The sequence below is a fragment of the Narcine bancroftii genome, chromosome 10, assembly GCF_036971445.1.
Source record: "Narcine bancroftii isolate sNarBan1 chromosome 10, sNarBan1.hap1, whole genome shotgun sequence".
Classification (NCBI taxonomy): domain Eukaryota; kingdom Metazoa; phylum Chordata; class Chondrichthyes; order Torpediniformes; family Narcinidae; genus Narcine; species Narcine bancroftii.
This window is the reverse complement of record NC_091478.1, coordinates 16,726,779-16,745,959: the sequence shown is the minus strand read 5'-3', so window position 1 is coordinate 16,745,959 and position 19,181 is coordinate 16,726,779. Positions and strand designations below refer to the sequence as shown.

The following is a 19,181-nucleotide window of genomic DNA, read 5'->3' as shown; positions in this document are numbered from 1 at the left end:
GTAGGCATCTCTCCATTTTCCCTAACTGAGCTCCACAATGCAGTGAAAAAGTATGTTGTTAACTCTTGGCAACATTAATTGCGATTCAAGCCCTCATCACCTAATATTCACATATTCATGTTGAACTTGAATAATTAGGCACTGATTAACTGAGAAAATAATTGATAAATTTTACTCCACAGTCTGTTCTACTGATGTTTTTCTCAAGGCCAACAGGACATGCATCAAACTTTTGGGTTACTTTGATATTATTGTGCATCTCTAGTATATGAACAAAATCTGTAAGGATTAGCATCAGAAGGACTGGACACAGTCTGGGAGATTGCTCGGTTTAGCACCTTGGCTCTGTCCACCGCAATGACAAGAATCTTCCAATGGTCACCCATTTCAATTCCCTGAGCTATTCCCTTGCTGACATGTCTGTCCATGGGCAGATGCACTGCTATACTGACACCACCCACAAATTAGAGGAACAATACCCCATCTTCTGTCTGGGTACCCTCCAACTGGATGGTGTTAACACCGACTTCTCCATTTTATGTTAACATCCCTCCTCCACCCCATCTTTTCCTATATCTCCTTTCCTCTAACCCTCTCTCTCTATCCCCCCTTTTCCCTCTGTCTCCTTTCACAGAGCAAAAACTACCCCCCCAATAAATTCTCACTTCTTTCCTTACATCTTATCACAATTAACACCTTTTGTCTGTTAGTCTGTACTCTTTCCCCCACCATGCTTCCCTTTTCACCAGTCTTTTAATACAGATGTATGTCTGTTTGTTTTGCTCGTACCTTGAAGAAGGGCTCAGGCCCAAAACGCCGATAATGCATCTCCACTTCCTGCGAGACTTGCTGAGATCCTCCAGCATTTCTGTGCTTTTACTTCAAGCACAGTGTCTGCAAATTTTCATGTTTCCCAAGGATTGGCTTATGTCAAGATCTATTTGGACAAAAATTTAGGAAGTATCTTAATTTATTTGTAACCCATAGGGAGGCAAAGAGCCTTATAAATTAATTCCAGAGCTTGAGGGCCTACTAGTTGTTTGATGCTAATAATGACACAGTGGGCCTGATTGCATTGATAGTTAACCAGCAGTTTAATAGCACTGAAACATATTCCAGACTTTAGAGCCTTTGCAATTTAGGAATATGTTGGAAATTAGATGCATGGATATATGACCTCTTGATCCTTCCTTGCAGCCAAGGACATTCCCTGAATTGAAGTGTTGAGTGCAATTTATATATGCTCTCAGCTTTGTGCCAGTGCATCTGGAGTAGTTCTTCATTTAAATGAACTTCATTTAAAGGTTCGGATTAGCTATGATTTCTGTTTGTTTGTTTTATTGCATATTGGTGTCAATGCCAGCAATGCTTAGCAACAGAATGACTACTGTGAGGGCCTGGATTACTATGATATGGCTGTTGAAAACCATGGATGTACAAGAGGTCGGAAATGGTAGAACCCAAGTATCGGAGGGGCTATTAGAATGCAAGGAAATTGCTGTGTGACAGGTTGGAACCACATTGATCTGAGGGTCTGCCACTGGAAACCTGGATTTTTTAAATAGTGCAGAAATACAGGGTTCTTCAAAATATTGAGATTCTTTTTGATGTTCCTGATTAATGTGTGAATTTTATACCCAAATAAGAAACAAATCAGTTTTAAAAAAAAATCATTTTCATTAGCTTTGGGGAACAATTTAGTTGGGAAATGAAAGAATAGTTAACTACATTTCATAGGACAGGAAGGGGTGGGAACATTGAAGCAAATGCAAAAGGGATGGAGAGCAGCTGTGTATACAATAGTTATTTAATCCATTTCCCCGATTTAGAACGGTTTCCTGCAGGGGACAATATTTGGAACAATTGTTCTTGCATAGTTTACAGCACTTACTATTCTAGATTAAAAACATAATTAGCTGCAGTGTGACACTGCGCTTCAAAGGCAATCTGAATTAAAATAGAAAAATCTAACATTAAGCATAAAATGCAGAAGATTTTATATTAATCAGTTTGGGCCTGTGAAGGTACTCAGATATTTTAATTGCCTTTCATGCCGTAGTCCGTCTTGGCAGATAGTATTGTTGCTGCTCAGTTCTTTACCGCAGGGTAGGAAGCCCTTCCCTGCCAGTGCTGACACTGAGTATGATCACATTCTAGAGGCGGAGCTCTGCAGAAACATGAGGCACAAGAGAGCAAGCAGCTAGCTCATTTCTTCCCTCATGTTTGGGCTAATTTCAGCAGGGAGGCCTTTTTAGCGAAGGGGGAGGGTCAAAGACAGGCTTTACTGAACTGAAGGACTTTTGGCCACAGAGGGAGAGGTAAAAGAAAAGACAAGGGACAAACCACAGCTTGACTGCAATTTTTTAATGGCAGAGAGTGCTCAGTGAGCTTGAGTCTCTGCCAATCTAATGATTAAAAGGTTTTAAGCACTGCAGATTGTTGACTGGATTCACTACAATGTCTGGAAAGGAATCTGTGACTGAGGGTCAGACTGCAGGTAAGAGAGATTTTACTGTTGTCAGTAGAAAAAAAACCATGCTGCAGGAGTCTGAAATTACTGTCAGGAACAGAACTGTACTTGTCTTTTTTATTCACTCTGTCCATAAAATGGATAGCTGTAGGATCGGGACTGCCTTTAGTATCCTGTAAAGTCTGACTTCACTGCAGAGCCCAGCCATTGTAATAAGTCACATGGATGTGGACTTGTGGGATTTGATGCCGCATAAGATTACAAGAACTGATTTGTTCCAGGTGAAGAAACCCTGTGCCATAATCTATTCGTATAGTCTTTCATTTTTTTTTTAGTTTCCTACTGTTTATTTTTTCTACTTTAATCTTAAATGTTACTTTATCTGCTGAAAATATATTTTTTAGTAAAATATAATGGTTAGATTGCAGTTATTGCCATGAGAGTGATAAGATTTTTAAAAAAGCTAACTTTAAATAAAACTAATGAAAATTTAAACTATAACAAGATTGTTTCTGTCTATGTCTTAGATAGGACATGCTTTTAACTGCACTTAAATTATGTTGAATAACATTAACTGCAGGGCAGTAAAAGAAGCTGAATATCAAAAGGACATTTATCAATAATCACTCAAAAATATGTGTAAAAATCCCTAAATGGTCATATTAACTTCTTACAATTACCCAGTTAACCATGTTTATAGTTGTGGTATTATTAGATTGCACCAACAAGGAAGGGTTTCTGCAAGATGTTTAGTCTCCAGAGATACATGGAGCTGGTTTACATCACAGTCCAGACGCCATGACTTCTACTCATGACCTGCAAGAATGTAATTGCACTCAGGATGAAATAGTACTCTTGACTTGAAGGATTTGTTTGTAGCCCAGAGATCTCAGAAATGGATCACATTAATAGTGGAAAGATCAGAACTATTTTGAATATTCAGCGAGAAGATTAATGAAAACTAGAGGGAAAATAGCTTCATAGATTTGTTTTTTTCCCTCTTAATAATCAAGGTTGTTTGATCCTTTGAAATCTTAGAGGAATAATTATAGTCCAGTGGTGACTGGACAGAAATAATATGTTTGAATAGATTTTGCAATTAATTTTATCCTATTAAAAAGAATGAGTGAGTGTTCCTTCGAAATTAAATAATGCTGGTGTTGTGATTTTTTTTCAGTGTTATCTGACTAACTTTATTGATTTGCATTATGAGAATCAATGGGCAAGAATGCAACAACCAAGACTAGTTCTTTCGCTTTATTGTTAAAATTGTACACTACCTCACTGAAACTGGTGCAGCAGGTACTTTGCAGCAACACGGCAAGAAGCATCTGTAGGCTTTTTCACACCACTATCCCTGCCATCAGGAACCGGATAAAGTTCCTAGGAAGGCTGCACCACCGAGGAGCCTTTTACACTGCAGCATGAGTTACCTGGTAAATTGGCAACCGGGGATTTTAAGCTCCAGTGGTGACAATGCAAGAGCAGGTCGTGCTTTCACACCACCTGAAGGTGATTGGCAGCCGGGCTCCGAAAGTACCCACCCCAACCCCTCATGTCTCCAAGCCTGGTTGAATTTGACCTGCCCTGCCCAATTGGGATGTTTCACACTGGTAAGTTACTAGGTAAATTGGCTGGTTAACCCTCATGTACTTGGCAGCGTGAAGAGTGAGAAGGAGGTGAGCATATAATTCCAGCGAAATCTGTGTCAAATTCCAGTGGTCGAGAAGTGTACCTTACACTTCAGATACTTGTGCACTCGTATGTTTGTTCTTTAGAATGTATTCTCCTTGTAAAGGAGGTTAACTTAACTGTGGATTTTTCCGCAAATGGTACCTGATGGGGTGGGTGGGTAGTTTGTGAGGTTATGCCTTGCTCCTGACCATTTATCAGAGTCCCTGTGAGCTCCATGTGCATGGATTCAAGATTCCCGGCACCATCCTGAACATTCCCATCATTTTCAGCAGTTGATGTCGGAAATGTTTTTTTTTAAAAGGAGTCTTTGAGTACACATCCTTAAATTGTTCCATCCGAGAGTGCCTACCAGATGTGCCCAGAGTAGAACCTCGTGTGTTTTGTTCAGTGGCACCCAAAGGGGAAAGAATTTGACCATGCAAAGATCATTGTGTGTCCCAGCCAAAGTAAAACTTTCTCTCTCCAAAACAACACATGAAGCATTGCAAACTTTGATCTAAATGCTGGAAAATGGGAAAAGTGTAGATGAGAACTGATGGTTGGCATTGATATTGTGGGCATTCGGGCCTGTTTCTGTGCTGTCAATTCAATTTTATTGCTATCCGATTACACAAGTATAACCTGACGAAACAGTGTTCTCTGGTTCTCCATCCAAAACACGCCAGATATAACACTCTTACAAACAATATATATGCAGGATGTATCTATCTATCTACACACACACACACACACACACACACACACACACACATTATTTATACAGACAAATATTTCCTTTGACAGCATTAGAGTCTCGGATGGTTGATGTGAGCAGTTCCTTTGGTCCTTCTGCTCTTCGAAGAAGCTGCTCCTCAGCCCGGTGGTGTAGGCTCTGTATTTTTTTTCCCCCAACAGGAGCAGCTGAAAGATGCTTTGTGTGGTGGGGTGGAAGGGGTCCTCAATGATTTTGCGCACCTCTTCCGCCAATGATCCTGGTAGATCACTTTGATGGTGGGGGGTGGGGGGTGGTGGTGGTGGTGGAAATGGAGACTCCTGTGATCTCTCTTGGAATAACCTAACATCTTTTGGATATGGGAAGAAATGGGAGCACTCAGGAAATCCACAAAGTTACAGGGAGAATGTACAAACCACACACAAGCAGGATCAAACCTGGGTCAGGAGTGTATGAGGCGATTGCACTACCTGCACCACTGGGACACCAAAGTGTCACCATTACATTGAACGTTGTCGAGAAATGCATTAGCACAGATCCGGACATAAGAGCAAGCGTAAAACAAATGGGAGATACCAGTGCCCAAGCTAGAAAATGCTGATTTTGCTCTGCTAGTTTCAATGTAATGAAACATCAGAAGACATTATACTATCATTTAGACATCGTATGCATGGCATTTTTAAGAAAATACAATTCTTGAAGCTGTCTGGAAGGAGTTTGTACTCCCCATGTCTGCGTGGGCTCCGGTGTCTTCCCACCGTTCAAAATATACTGGGGTTGTAGGTTTATTGGGTGTAAATTGGGTGGCACAGGCTCATGGGCTGAAATGGCTTGTTAACATGCTGTATGTCTAAATTTTTTTTTAATTAAAAAAAAACCAGAAGAAGTGATTTAAATTCCTAATTTAGTTAAAAGTTAGGTTTACAACTTTTCAGACAAAGACAGTTGCAGGAACTTTGTGTCTGGATTATACATGGGCTTTGGCAAATCTAATGTTAAAAACAAGGCAAATTAATTTGGGCTGTGAATGTATTTTATTGCCTTGGAATAAGACTGACTTCAATCACCAACACAAATTTTCTCCACATAAAACAGAGCCAACTTCTCTCATACCAAAACATTCCAACAGATTCTAATCTATCGCTATCACGGTGGCGAGTGGTCTTGGATGGAAATAATTGCTCACTTCAACAGTGAATAGTTTGGGGAATCCATTGGTTGATGTGGTTAAGCTAATGTAACACTTTAGATTCAATAGGTAATGTTCAATAGTAAATGTTTTAATATTGTTTGTGATGAAGAAAACAGTTATTTAAATTAAGAGCAATGCCAAACTCAATAAATAGTCATGTGCATAGTTTGTCAGAAGGAACTGGAAAATTTAAAAAAAGATTAAAGTCTAAATAGATGTTCACGGTTATTACAAACTTGGGGGATGAAGGGCCTATTTCCTTACTATATATCTCTATGACTAACTCATCTCCTCACTCACAAAGATATTCATATTTTGAACTCAAAGATCTTTCTATTTTTCCATGTGTTATCAATTATGGATTGGTACCAGGGCAGCTGTGATGAGTCTACCAGGTTAAAGAAAAGCTGTTGACTTTTACTGTATGACCTCAGATTTGAGAGATAGGCAAATATAGCTATTGCAAGTCCCCAACACAATGAATTGAATAAGGAGCAAGAGGAAGGTACAGGTGGACCCCGACTTACGACCATCTGCACATACAATTGAATTTTTTTGTAAAATGTGTAAAATTTATGCAGCTTATGTTGTAATTCACAAACTATAACAGAGATACAGGGCATATAAAAGCCAAAATGTGCATACTTACCTTGCTAGTCGGTGTTCAGGTTCCCAGGGCTGGATGCAGCCATCTTGATTCCTGGGCGAATGCACAAGTCTTCGGTAGGCACATTCACTTATTGAAGTTTGGCTGACATGCACCGGAGTTAAGGATGTGATTTCAGTATTGTCATGGTGCCAACTGAACTCCAATACATGAACCCACCAAAGGCTCAGGCATGCACTAACCGAAGGCTCACGCATGTGCACAGGAATCAAGATGCCCACGCCCAGCTCGGAACCCCAAAACGCCGAGTAACAAGATAAACATGGAACAGAATGTGGAAAGATTTGCCAAGTGTACAAATGTACAATTAATGTACAATGAAAGCAAGATTTAATTAAAAAGTTTGCTTTTTAAGACTTGGGCACTTCACGTTTACGGGCACAATTCTGATTTGCGCCAATTCCAAGATATGACCAATTATTTGATCCCCATTACGATGGTAAATCGGGGACTACCTATATATTATTGGTAGGTAAGCAATTTTGGTTTTAAAAAGCTGCTAAAATTTAGCAAACACTTTACAACTGGATCGTAATAAATTACGGATGAAAATATAGGGGTATAATTAGGATTCTTGCAAGCACAACAATAATTGATGGATAGATAGGTAACAAAGGAGATTATCTAACACTCCAAATGGTAGGACATAGGTGGACATAGCTCAGCTGAAAAGTTGGGCAGAGTAATGGCAGATAGAATTTAAGTGTGAGGCGATGCACTTTGGAAGAACAAAGTGTAAATGACAAGATCATTGATGCATAGAGAGATCTTGTGGTTTAAGCCAATTGCTCCCTGAATTTAGTGACATAGGGAGATAGGGTAATGGAAAAAGAATTTGGTATGCTTGTCTTCATAGCCAAGGAGTTGAGAATAGGAGTTGAGACATCATATTGCAGTTGTACAATATATTGGTTAGACTGAATTTGGAGTATAGTGAACAGTTCTGGTCACCACACTACAGAAAGAATGTGCCTGTAAAAAACACAGTGCATGAGAGACTTACCAGAATTTTGCCTGGCATGGAAGGATGTAGTTATGTTCAAAGCTCAATTTCATTGTCAAAGTACATGCATGACATCACATAAAACCTTGAGATTAATTTTCCTGTGGGCCAGGCAGAATTTCTACTTCTCTGTTGGGGAAAAATCTGCACTGAAGAAAAGATATGTATACAAAAAAGAGAAATGTAAATAAACTGACTGTGCAATGCAGAAAATAAATATTCAATAATAAATATATGCAAAATAAGAGGCCGTAAATGAGTCTCTGATTGAATTTTTTGTTTAGGATTCTGATAGTGGAGGGGTAACAACTATTCCTGAACCTGATGCGACAAATCTTGTGACATTTTTACCTCTTTCCTGATGGAAACAGCTAGAACAGAGCATGTCCTGGTGATGTTAGTACTTGAAGGTTGCTGCTGCTGTTCAATGGCAGCATTCCATGTAGATTTTCTTGATGGTGGGAAGATTTTTGTTTGTGATGTACCATTTGCAAGGATTTCCGCTCAGAGGTATTGATGCCCCAATACCATGCCATGATTCAGCTAGTCACCATAAGTTCCACTACGTATCTAGAGGTTGCCATGGTTTTCATAACATACAAATCTCCGCAAACTTCTGAAGAAGTAGAGATGCTCATTTTTTTTCTTTACGTTGACATCCGCGTATGGGGTCCAGGAAAGGCCCTCTAAGATAGTGACTCCCAGGAATTTAAATTTTCTCACCCACTCCACCTCTGGTTCCCCAATGATCACTGGCTCGTACATGTCTGGTTTTCCCTTCCTAAAGCTCCTTTATTTCAGTGACATTGAGTGCGAGGTTGTTTTTTGTGCATCATTCAGCCAAGTTTTCAATCTTTTTCCTGTGTGCTGTCTCATTGCCCCATTTTATAGTCCACTACAGTGGTATCATCAAACATGTTTACATTGTATCGTTATTGTACTGAGCCTTGGAACACAGTCCTGTGGTGCCCCAGAACTGATGCACATTGTGGAGAAGATGTTCTTAACGATCCTCACTGATTGTGGTCTGGAGATGAGGAAATTCAGGATCCAATTACACAGTGGGGTATTGAGGCCCAGGTCTTGGAATTTGCTGATTAATTTTGAGGGGATAATGGTGTTGAATGCTGAACTGTAATCAATATTGAGCATCCTGATGTATGCATCTTTGCTGTCCAGGTGTTCCAGGTCTTTGTGTAGAGCCAATGAGATGACATCTGGCATTGACCTGCTGCTACGGTAGGCAAATTGAAACTAATCCATGTTGCTGCTCAGACAGGAGCTGATATATTTCAACACCAGTCTCTCAGTGCACTTCATCATATGGATGTGAGTGCCTCTAGTTAGTAGTCATTTAGGCAGGTTACAACATTCTTCTTGGGCACAGGTACAATTGAACCAGATGAGTACCATGCCCTGCCAGCGTGAGATATTGAGCATATCTGGGAAGTTGCTCCACGCAGGTTTTCAGTACTTGGCCAGAAACTCCAGATGCTTTCTTGGATTCACTCTCCTGAAGGCAACCCCACATATCATCCTCAGATATTGATAGTACAACATCTTCAGGGGACATGGGGGTGCACAGTAGTTCTTCCTTTTTTTGGTGGTCAAATCAACGAGGAAAGGGTGTAATTACAAGGAAATATATCAATAAGAGAGCAGAGAAGATTTTCTAGGATGCTGCCCAGACTTCAGGATTGGAGTTACAGGGAAACATTAAACAGGTTAGGACTTTCGAAGAATGAGGGGAAATTTGATAGAGGTTTTTAAAATTATGAGGGGGAATAGACAAAGTAAATGTCGATAGGCTTTTTCCACTGAGGTTAGGTGAGATACATACCAGAAGGCATGGGTTAATAGTGAAAGAGGAAAAGTTTAGGGGGAACATGAGAGAGTGTGGGAGTGTGGAATGGGCTTCCAGCTGAAGTGGTAAATGTGGGCTCGATTTTAATATTTAAAAAGAATTTGGACAGGTACAGTACATGGGTGGGAGAGGTATGGATTGGGTGCAGGTCAGTGAAATTAGGCACAAACTAGAAGGGCCAAAGGGGCCTATTTCTTTGCTGTAAAGATTGGATAGGCTGTGTGTATTCTCCTGTTTGGGAAGCAGGGTGAGCTTTTAGAGATTTATAGCATTCAAAATTATGACGACATGATAGGAAAAATGGTCAGAACCTTCATCTCAGGGCACAGGAGTCTAGATCAAGAGAGCACGTTTCAGGTGAGAGAGGAGAAATTTAAAGCAACTCTGAAATATAAGCTTATTACACACAGCTTGGTAAATTTGTAGTGTGACCCACCAATGCAGGTAGTAGAGGCAGATATTATTAAAGGGCATTTGAACAGATACTTGTATAGAAAAGTGTGGAAGGACATAGGCCTGCAGTTGACAAATTGGATTAGCAGAGATAAGAAAAAAGGACACATTTCAATGCTATACATTCCTATGTTTCAATGAAATTCACCTCCTCCACTATGAAGGTCAATTTCTGCTGATACTTAACGAGGGTCGTCAGTCTTGAATGTCACTATTGAAACCTCATATCATTCCCCTGACACAAAGCCGATTCAGCAAACTCAGCATCACCTCAGAGTATATGCATTAAACGTGCTAAGCATGGAAATCTTACCTGAAGCAAGTCCAGTCCCAAAAGATTCTCTGGAGCTGTCAACATTAAGAAACCACTAAAATAATCAGAATATTAAATCAAATTTAATCCTTTGCAGTTGACCAATTCATATTTGTTGTACAGTATTTTAATTAAAATTGTTTGTTTTCTATATGTTGATGAAGTAATTTATTATTTTCAATAGAAGTCTTTGTTAAGAAAGAGTACCGGTAATTAGTAAATTCAGTAACCAAAGCAAAAGCAAATCGAGAGGGCTTTCATGTGGGAATAGAGGTAAGTTCTTAATTAGTCAGGGTGTTGGTAATTGTTATTTGTAAACCAGGCAAATGCGAGGCTAACTTCAGCTAATGTTCAAAATATTGAAGGATGAGGCTTTAGCTTCAAGTTTATGGATAGGCAACATGTAGAGTTTAAAGGAAAAGGGTTATTGATTAAGCTGAAAGGAATTTGAAATTTCAGTGAAATCCATACAGTGGTAGAACCTTTGGATTATATTAGCGATTCTGTCAGATTGAGCGGCTGATGGGAAGACTGGCTGCCAGCAAGATCTTTTCTTTTTCAATATTTTTATTAACATTGAAATTTCACATCCAAAAATATGGAGTACATATGCTAAAATTTAAAAATTACACTTAAATCATATCACTTCATCCAAGGTACTCCACATTTTAATCAAATAGATTATATTGATATTTTATTATAAAGAGGAAAATCTAAACCCACTACCAAGAAAGAAGCTGTTTGGCCAAAAACAAAAGACAGAATTCTTAACAGAGTGATAAATTACCCAATAAGTCAACATTTCTACCTTAATAACAAATCAAAAATTATAAAAGTAACTCAAAAAGGGCCCCCACAGGGTTTGAAAATTTACATTCAAATTGGAAATTGAGCATCTAATCTTTTCTAAGTTTAAACATGACATGACGTCGTGTAGCCATTGAGTATGATTAGATGGAGTAATGTCCCTCCAACTGAGCAACACCGCCTGCCTAGCCATAAGAGAAATGAAAGCTAATACATGCAGCTCAGATATCGTTGAAGTTATGTCACTCTCTCCAATAATACCAAATAAAGCAGTTAGGGGATTTGGTTTAAAATTAATTTTAAAAGGGGCGTATTTCTCAAGACTCTGGCATGTCTAAAACATATGAATTCATGAAGCATCTGCATTGATGCATTTATCATAATGAGGAGATACAGCCACATAAAAATGAGATTGTTTGACTTTGGACATGTGAGTCCTATGGATTACTTTAAATTGTAGGAGAGAGTGGCGGGTACATAAAGGAGAGGTATTAACTAATTTGAAAATTATATTCCAAGTTTCTTCAGGAATTAAAAGTAGTAGGTCCTGTTCCCAGGCTTGTTTGATTTTATCTGAGGGAACCTCTCTTATTCATAACAACATATCATAAATATTAGATATTGAACCATTATAGAAAGGTTATAAATTAAAAATTACATCAATTAAATTCTTATCAGTCCTCTTAGGAAATATATATAATTGGCCATATTTAACTAAAAGTTGTTTAAAAGAAGTGAGACTCCCCTTGACAAATAAGTCTTTAAAACATTTAATGCCCAATCTATACCATTCTTTAAAAATTACATCAATCACGGAAGGTTTAAAGAAGTAATTAGAAAAAATAGGACTAGAGAGAGAATATCTCATTAAACCAAAATGTTTCTAAATTATACACATATCCTCAAAGTATGTTTAAACATTGGATTATTAGTTACTTTATTTAGAGATATAGGAAGTGAGGATCTAAGAAGAGAAATGAGAGAAAATTTTGTAACAGAATTAGAACCAGCAAGATCAATCAGAAATTCAATATTTATCGTTCTGCATTGATGACCTTTAACACTTTGGAAAGTTGTGGGCAACAGGGTCTCAAATTGTTGTATGCATGTGATGTTTTGAGAAGGGATGGTGTGGAGTAACCCAAATGGACTTTAAATAGGGCTCCAATATACCATGACTGCTAATATTGTATGAGCACTTAACATATTTGTATCAAATATTACTCTCTACTGCTTTAAAACCATAGAAACATAGAATACTGCAAGCCCTTCAGTCCATCTAATCAATGCCAAACTGTTAATCTGCCTTGTTCCATTGACCTTCTCCTGGACCATACCCCTGCCATCCACATGCCTATTCAAATTTTTTGTGTCAAAATTGGGCCTGCATTCACCACTTCAGCTGGAACTTCAGCTTCCTAGTGGGCAAAGGAGTTAAGGGTTATGGGGATAAGGCTGGAAAGGGGTACTGATGGTAGTGATCAGCCATGATCTGTAAAATGGCGGTGCTGGCTCGATGGGCCGAAAGGCCTACTCCAGCTCCTATTGTCTATTGTCTATTCTACACTCTCACCATTCTGGATATGAATGCTTTCCCCAATGTTCCCCAAAAACATTTCACCTTTTACCTTAACCCAGGTTCTCAGCTTGCAGAGAAATGTTAACTCATTCTATACATCATATTCTGATACTGTTTCAAGTAATTTCCAGGAGATTATATTTCTTAAAGAAAGCATGATGGTGGGAACATCTGATGGCTCCAATGATATGATATTAACAACTGATTTAAAACACAAGATCCAGTCCCTACCTTAACTCCATTGAATGTGATGGTCTTTGGTTGGTGGGTCACTCAGTACTGAGCTGGATTTCAGTAAATACAGTATGAGAGACTGCAAAGAAATCAGCATTTTTCAACTCCACTCTTTTCACTGAAGGAGAAAGCTATTGAAAAACACCAGACTGATGCTACTGTGAGAGACAGAGACAGTGACATATTATACTTTGCTGTCCCTATCTCCCACACTTTCTGATAATCAAATTTATCCCAGAGACATTGCGATGCCTTCTCCAATAGTTTCAAAATAAATCCTAATCTATTTAATCCAAATGTTCAGTTTGATGATTGTGACAGGCACTGGCAGCCATCCAAGTAAAGCAACGTCACTCTATAATATATGGTGCTCACAACTGGGACATGAATTTGCTAAAAGCACTTAACCAATATGAAAAATCAATTTCTCTGGGTGTGTGTGGCTGAAATTGGACACATTTGTGAGTTTCACTTTGAAGATATATTTGAGACTAGTAAGTGAAATATTTCAGGGAACTGCTTCCTTGTCTGGAACTCCAGCCACTGAGAGAGGAATTTAAAATTGGAAGTAAGGTTTTCTTCCAACAGGTGTTTAGTGATGAGGGTTGTGAAAGAGCACACATCTTTTGGGTCTACATGTCTTACATTCAATTATTTATGATCCTCATTCCAGACACCTCTGTTATATTGTCAGGATAATGTAAACTATTTTATAACTGTGTCAGAATACACCTTACACATGTAGTAACTGTAGTGCACCACTGTGGGGCATATGTATATGTATATGAGTGTGTGAACAGCTTCCTGAGATGGTGGAAGGCATCGGTAAGTAAAATCTCTTCTGTTATTTGAATCTTGCATCTCTAAGTTATTTAAGAAGCCTCCCAAATAACTCTGAGACATAACAACCTCAACCAATGGAAACTGTCTCTTTCTATGTATACTGAGCTTGCTCTATCCTTTCATTAATGTAATTCTTTCCGTCATTCTGGTCATTGTGGTAGAGTGTAAAAAAGAAATAGTTAATACTGGAGAAAAAAGGCAACGTATGTTATAAAGATAAGAACAATTAAAGCCCAAACGAATGAGGGTCTTCGTCTGGAACAGATTTTATGTACAGGTGCTTGACTGGCAATAATTAACAATAGCCAAGTTGTTATAAGACCCTGGAATTGAAATTATTTGTATTAACTTCTAGTTTACTTTATATTTCACGCACCATTGTCCTAACATTTAACTGTTGAAGCACTGAGTACATTTAGCAGAACACATATTCTTCATTATATGGGTCTTTCCTTTCAAAGTAAAAACGCAAAAATATTCAATAACACTTTGGATGATTGGTGTTAAACAGGGCCCGTATGATATTGAACTGTAAATTAAAATAGCAGCCAGTGTTTGACACATCATTCATTTATTTCATTGGGCATGTCCTCCATTCTATATAGTGCCACAATGAAATTAATGTGGTAAAGGTGTAATTACCTTCAGTGACAGAAAAATGGCACATTGCTATCCATGAGTAGGAGTCATAAAATATCATAAAAATCTATCCCACAAAACAAAACAATGGTTCTATTCTATCCAATCCTTGCCTTTTCAGCTATTGAGGTCATGAAATGTCAGGTGTTCATCTAAATACCAAACAAATTTTTGGAAGGTTTCTTGCAGCCTTATACGTAATGCATTCCATTATGCTGCCACACTTTGGTTGAAAAATGTTTCACTGCCAAGGGAAGTAGCTCCCTCCAACCCTCTCTTTCTGTCCTTATGATGGCATTATGTGTCAGAGTGAAATCTCCCATTAGACTATTCTGTTCTGAAGAAACAACCCATTCCAGTCCATATTCTCTCATAACCACAGTTCTCCAGGATAATGGAATTACCAATATGGAAAGTGACATCATCAGAACCCATGGAATGGAAATGGAGAAGTGGGAAAATGGCATTGGGTTCTTAACAGAGGTCAGGGCAGAAGAAGTGACATCAAGGTTTCAATGGGTTTATAGCAGATATTGGATAACAGCAAACTTCATAAATTGAGATAAAGGAATTAGGGAAGGGAAAAGGAAAAGCCAGTAATGGGTTACTGGAAAATTAAAGCAATGACCTTTTCCACAGTAGGGTAAGAACATAAAATAGAGCCAGTGTACCTAAAAAAGAGATAAATGGGATGGAAACAAGGAATGTCATGGTAACATCAGCATTGCTGGGATCCACAAGGATTGTTCTGTGGAAGGTGAGAGTAGAACCAGTGATGAGGTTGTTCATTCAATATAAGAATGTGGTCAACAAGAGTGCTGAAGGATGGGAATTGATTGGACCACTTTTGAGGATATAGATGAATGAAGTGAGATTTTACTGAGTAGAGTCTACTACTAGGAAGCAACATCACATTAAACACAGCTCTATGCTTGATCTTGCTGGCTGCATTGAATTCCATTGACATAGTGCAGATGGCAAATTCCCAATGGCACATAACTGTTAAGTTCAGGGTTTAGGTGCACAATTTTCCAAGTGAGATATAGTGAACCTTTGCTAAATCTAGGCTGTTGCTAGCCGACTGAATTGAATGTCAGATTGAACCTGAATTCTTGCGAGATTTTTGGCAAACCATACAGATTGTGGTGGAAATATCATCCTTGGAATTGTAGGTATTCGAGAGCAGAACTTTTATCTGCTGCCCTGATCCCGTCATTAATCAGGATCAATGAGGTAAATGATATGACTTCCCTGTCTTGTCTCCATTCTATAACAGAGGAACTAGCAAGTTTCTAACTGACTTGAGGCCCTTGAGCACCCAAAGAGAGGAGCTCATATTCAAAAGAACAGAGGCTTTCAAAACTGTGCAGGCAGTGGTCACCCATTTCAATTCCCCATCCCATTCCCTTGTTGTCAGTCCGCGGTCTCATATACGGTCAGAATGAGGCCAATCACAAATTGGAGGAACAACAATTCCTCTTCCGTCTGGGCACCCTCCAATCAGATGAAATTAACATTGATTTCTCCAGTTTCATTTAAGCTCCCATTCCCTCTTCTTTTCTCCCTTGTCGTCCCCCCCCCCACCCAGCTCTGTCTCTCTTCTTCTTCCCTTTTCCCTCTGTCTCCTTTCACAGAGCCAAAATGAATTCTCACCTCATCTTTTATCATATCCAAATAACACCCTTTGTTGGTTTGGACTCCTCGCTTGGCCAGTCTGCTTTATTCTGACGCCTTCCTGTTTGCTTATTCCTTGAAGAAGGGCTTAGGCCTGAAACATTGGTAATATATCTTTACCTCCTATGGATGCTGGAGATGGGCTGAGCTCATCCAGCATTGTAATCACAGTTTCTGCAGACTTTCGTGTTTCATTAAGCTCTAATATTACTGGTGTTGCCTGAGAGAGAGGAAGCAGCAGGCTCCATCATATCCCTCCCTCCATTCCATCACACGTCACCATTACACCCACTACTTTCCTTTGGTTATCTGCCAAAGTTCTTCACGCCTATACTCCTTTGGGAGGAGTGGGAAATCAGATGGTTTCTCTAGCTCCACCTCCTCCTCCTCCTCCTCAGTTCGAAGGAGAAACAAGAGGCAGGGGTCACATCTGTTACAGGAGAAATCTAATTATTGCTGGGATCAGCCGGATTTGAAAGAGCTTCTTAATTTGTGGACTGCATCCCAGCTGTTCTGATTGAAAATGGTGTAAAAGGAGGCTATCCAGTATTATAGTAAACAGAGCAAAAAGGGCATAGGAAATAGGCTATGTAACTCAAATTCATAATTGTCTTTCCTCTTTTATAATTTACTGGAAAATTAAAATAAAATATTTCTAAAATAGTTTTGTCAAACCACAGTAGCATTTTTACAGTCAAAGCTTTTCCTAAAATTCATGCATTGCATGGCTAGTTTTTTATTTTTCACCTTAAAAGATAAATTCGGTATCGTGTAATTTTGCTTTTCAAATTTTTCTGCATTGTTTCATTGTAAAGACTATCCATGAAGAAGGATGACATCACGTTTATTCAGTTTTATGCGAGTGATTATGTTTCATCAGCTCTATTTTCCATTAAGGTTGATAATCAATTCATTTTATAGGCCAACGTTAAATTAGCAGAATGAGATCATAATTTTGGAATCTTGGAATTTTCAAAATAATTTTTGAATAAAATGGCTGTATAACTCATTGTAGTTACCCTGTGGTTATGTTAGCTCATTACCTTGTTGAGAAAATTGCTCATTATTGCAGTCTTATGAATGTTCCCTCCATTCTGCTTGTTCAGTCCTGAAAGGAAGAATTAAATATTTTGTACCCTGCAACTTTAATGACCATTAGTGTAATATGTGTGTTTTCTTCGATACCATTTGCTGTTGCTATGCAAAGAATGCAGCAGGGAATCTTACTAGTTCTGAGTGGGGCAGGTTGACAACACCGTTGTCATATTATTACACTTCTTTCCCACAAAAAACACAAGAACTGCTAATGCTCGAATCTTGAACAAAGTAAGTGGAGCTGGTGGGACTCAACAGGTCAGGCAGCATCCATAGAGAGAAATAAACAGTCATGTTTCAGGTCAAGATCCTTTCTCAAAGCTGGGAAGGGTGATGGGGGGGGGGGGGAATATAAAGAATAAATGAGGGGTGGGAGGGGCCAAGGTAGTAGGATAATGACAAAAGAAGATAGGAGGTGGAGGGAAAAGTGGGAGTAGGGATTGCTTGAGAAAAAAGGGAGTGGCCAAAGGACAGATATAACGTGGAATTGGACATCAGATTCTGATTAGGTTGTTAAGGAAATGTATATTGGTGTCGGCAGATGTGACAATGAACCTACCAGATTGTCATTTATAACTCATTTAATTTACCCAACCCTCTTTTCAATCTTCTTCAGCATGATGCTGAACCAAGCCATGAAAGACCCCAACAATGAAGACGCTGTTTACATCCGGTACCGCACGGATGGCAGTCTCTTCAATCTGAGGCGCCTGCAAGCTCACACCAAGACACAAGAGAAACTTGTCCGTGAACTACTCTTTGCAGATGATGCCGCTTTAGTTGCCCATTCAGAGCCAGCTCTTCAGCGCTTGACGTCCTGCTTTGCGGAAACTGCCAAAATGTTTGGCCTGGAAGTCAGCCTGAAGAAAACTGAGGTCCTCCATCAGCCAGCTCCCCACCATGACTACCAGCCCCCCCACATCTCCATCGGGCACACAAAACTCAAAACGGTCAACCAGTTTACCTATCTCGGCTGCACCATTTCATCAGATGCAAGGATCGACAATGAGATAGACAACAGACTCGCCAAGGCAAATAGCGCCTTTGGAAGACTACACAAAAGAGTCTGGAAAAACAACCAACTGAAAAACCTCACAAAGATAAGCGTATACAGAGCCGTTGTCATACCCACACTCCTGTTCGGCTCCGAATCATGGGTCCTCTACCGGCACCACCTACGGCTCCTAGAACGCTTCCACCAGCGTTGTCTCCGCTCCATCCTCAACATCCATTGGAGCGCTCACACTCCTAACGTCGAGGTACTCGAGATGGCAGAGGTCGACAGCATCGAGTCCACGCTGCTGAAGATCCAGCTGCGCTGGATGGGTCACGTCTCCAGAATGGAGGACCATCGCCTTCCCAAGATCGTATTATATGGCGAGCTCTCCACTGGCCACCGTGACAGAGGTGCACCAAAGAAAAGGTACAAGGACTGCCTAAAGAAATCTCTTGGTGCCTGCCACATTGACCACCGCCAGTGGGCTGATAACGCCTCAAACCGTGCATCTTGGCGCCTCACAGTTTGGCGGGCAGCAGCCTCCTTTGAAGAAGACCGCAGAGCCCACCTCACTGACAAAAGGCAAAAGAGGAAAAACCCAACACCCAACCCCAACCAACCAATTTTCCCTTGCAACCGCTGCAATCGTGTCTGCCTGTCCCGCATCGGACTGGTCAGCCACAAACGAGCCTGCAGCTGACGTGGACTTTTTACCCCCTCCATAAATCTTCGTCCGCGAAGCCAAGCCAAAGAAAGAAAGAAAGAAAAAAAAGAATTTACCCTTGTGCTTTGGGAAAGGAAATTTGGTATGCTTTTCTGGTCTTGTCTTTCTGTGACTCTAGATCCACCAATGTAAATACGTTTGGTGCCATTTTTATTGTATGCATTCACAGTCTTTTTTAAATTTATTCATCTATGGGACATGAACATCACCAGTGCACGAT

The 19,181-nt window shown here is 39.6% G+C and overlaps 1 protein-coding gene across 4 annotated transcripts in view; it reads left to right on the top strand.

The window, feature by feature from the left end:
- Nucleotides 1–2,178: 2,178 nt before the first annotated feature.
- hspa12a (heat shock protein 12A) overlaps nucleotides 2,179–19,181 on the top strand; it is a 90,282-nt gene continuing 73,279 nt past the window's right edge. For 3 of the 4 annotated variants that reach the window (XM_069900031.1, XM_069900032.1, XM_069900030.1), the window contains exon 1: nucleotides 2,179–2,497. In XM_069900031.1, the coding sequence (XP_069756132.1) occupies nucleotides 2,458–2,497 (40 nt within the window). In that variant the 5' untranslated portion in view covers nucleotides 2,179–2,457. Of the gene's footprint in view, nucleotides 2,498–8,918; nucleotides 8,979–19,181 lie in introns of all 4 variants that reach the window. The other variant, XM_069900033.1, reaches the window with a different exon arrangement.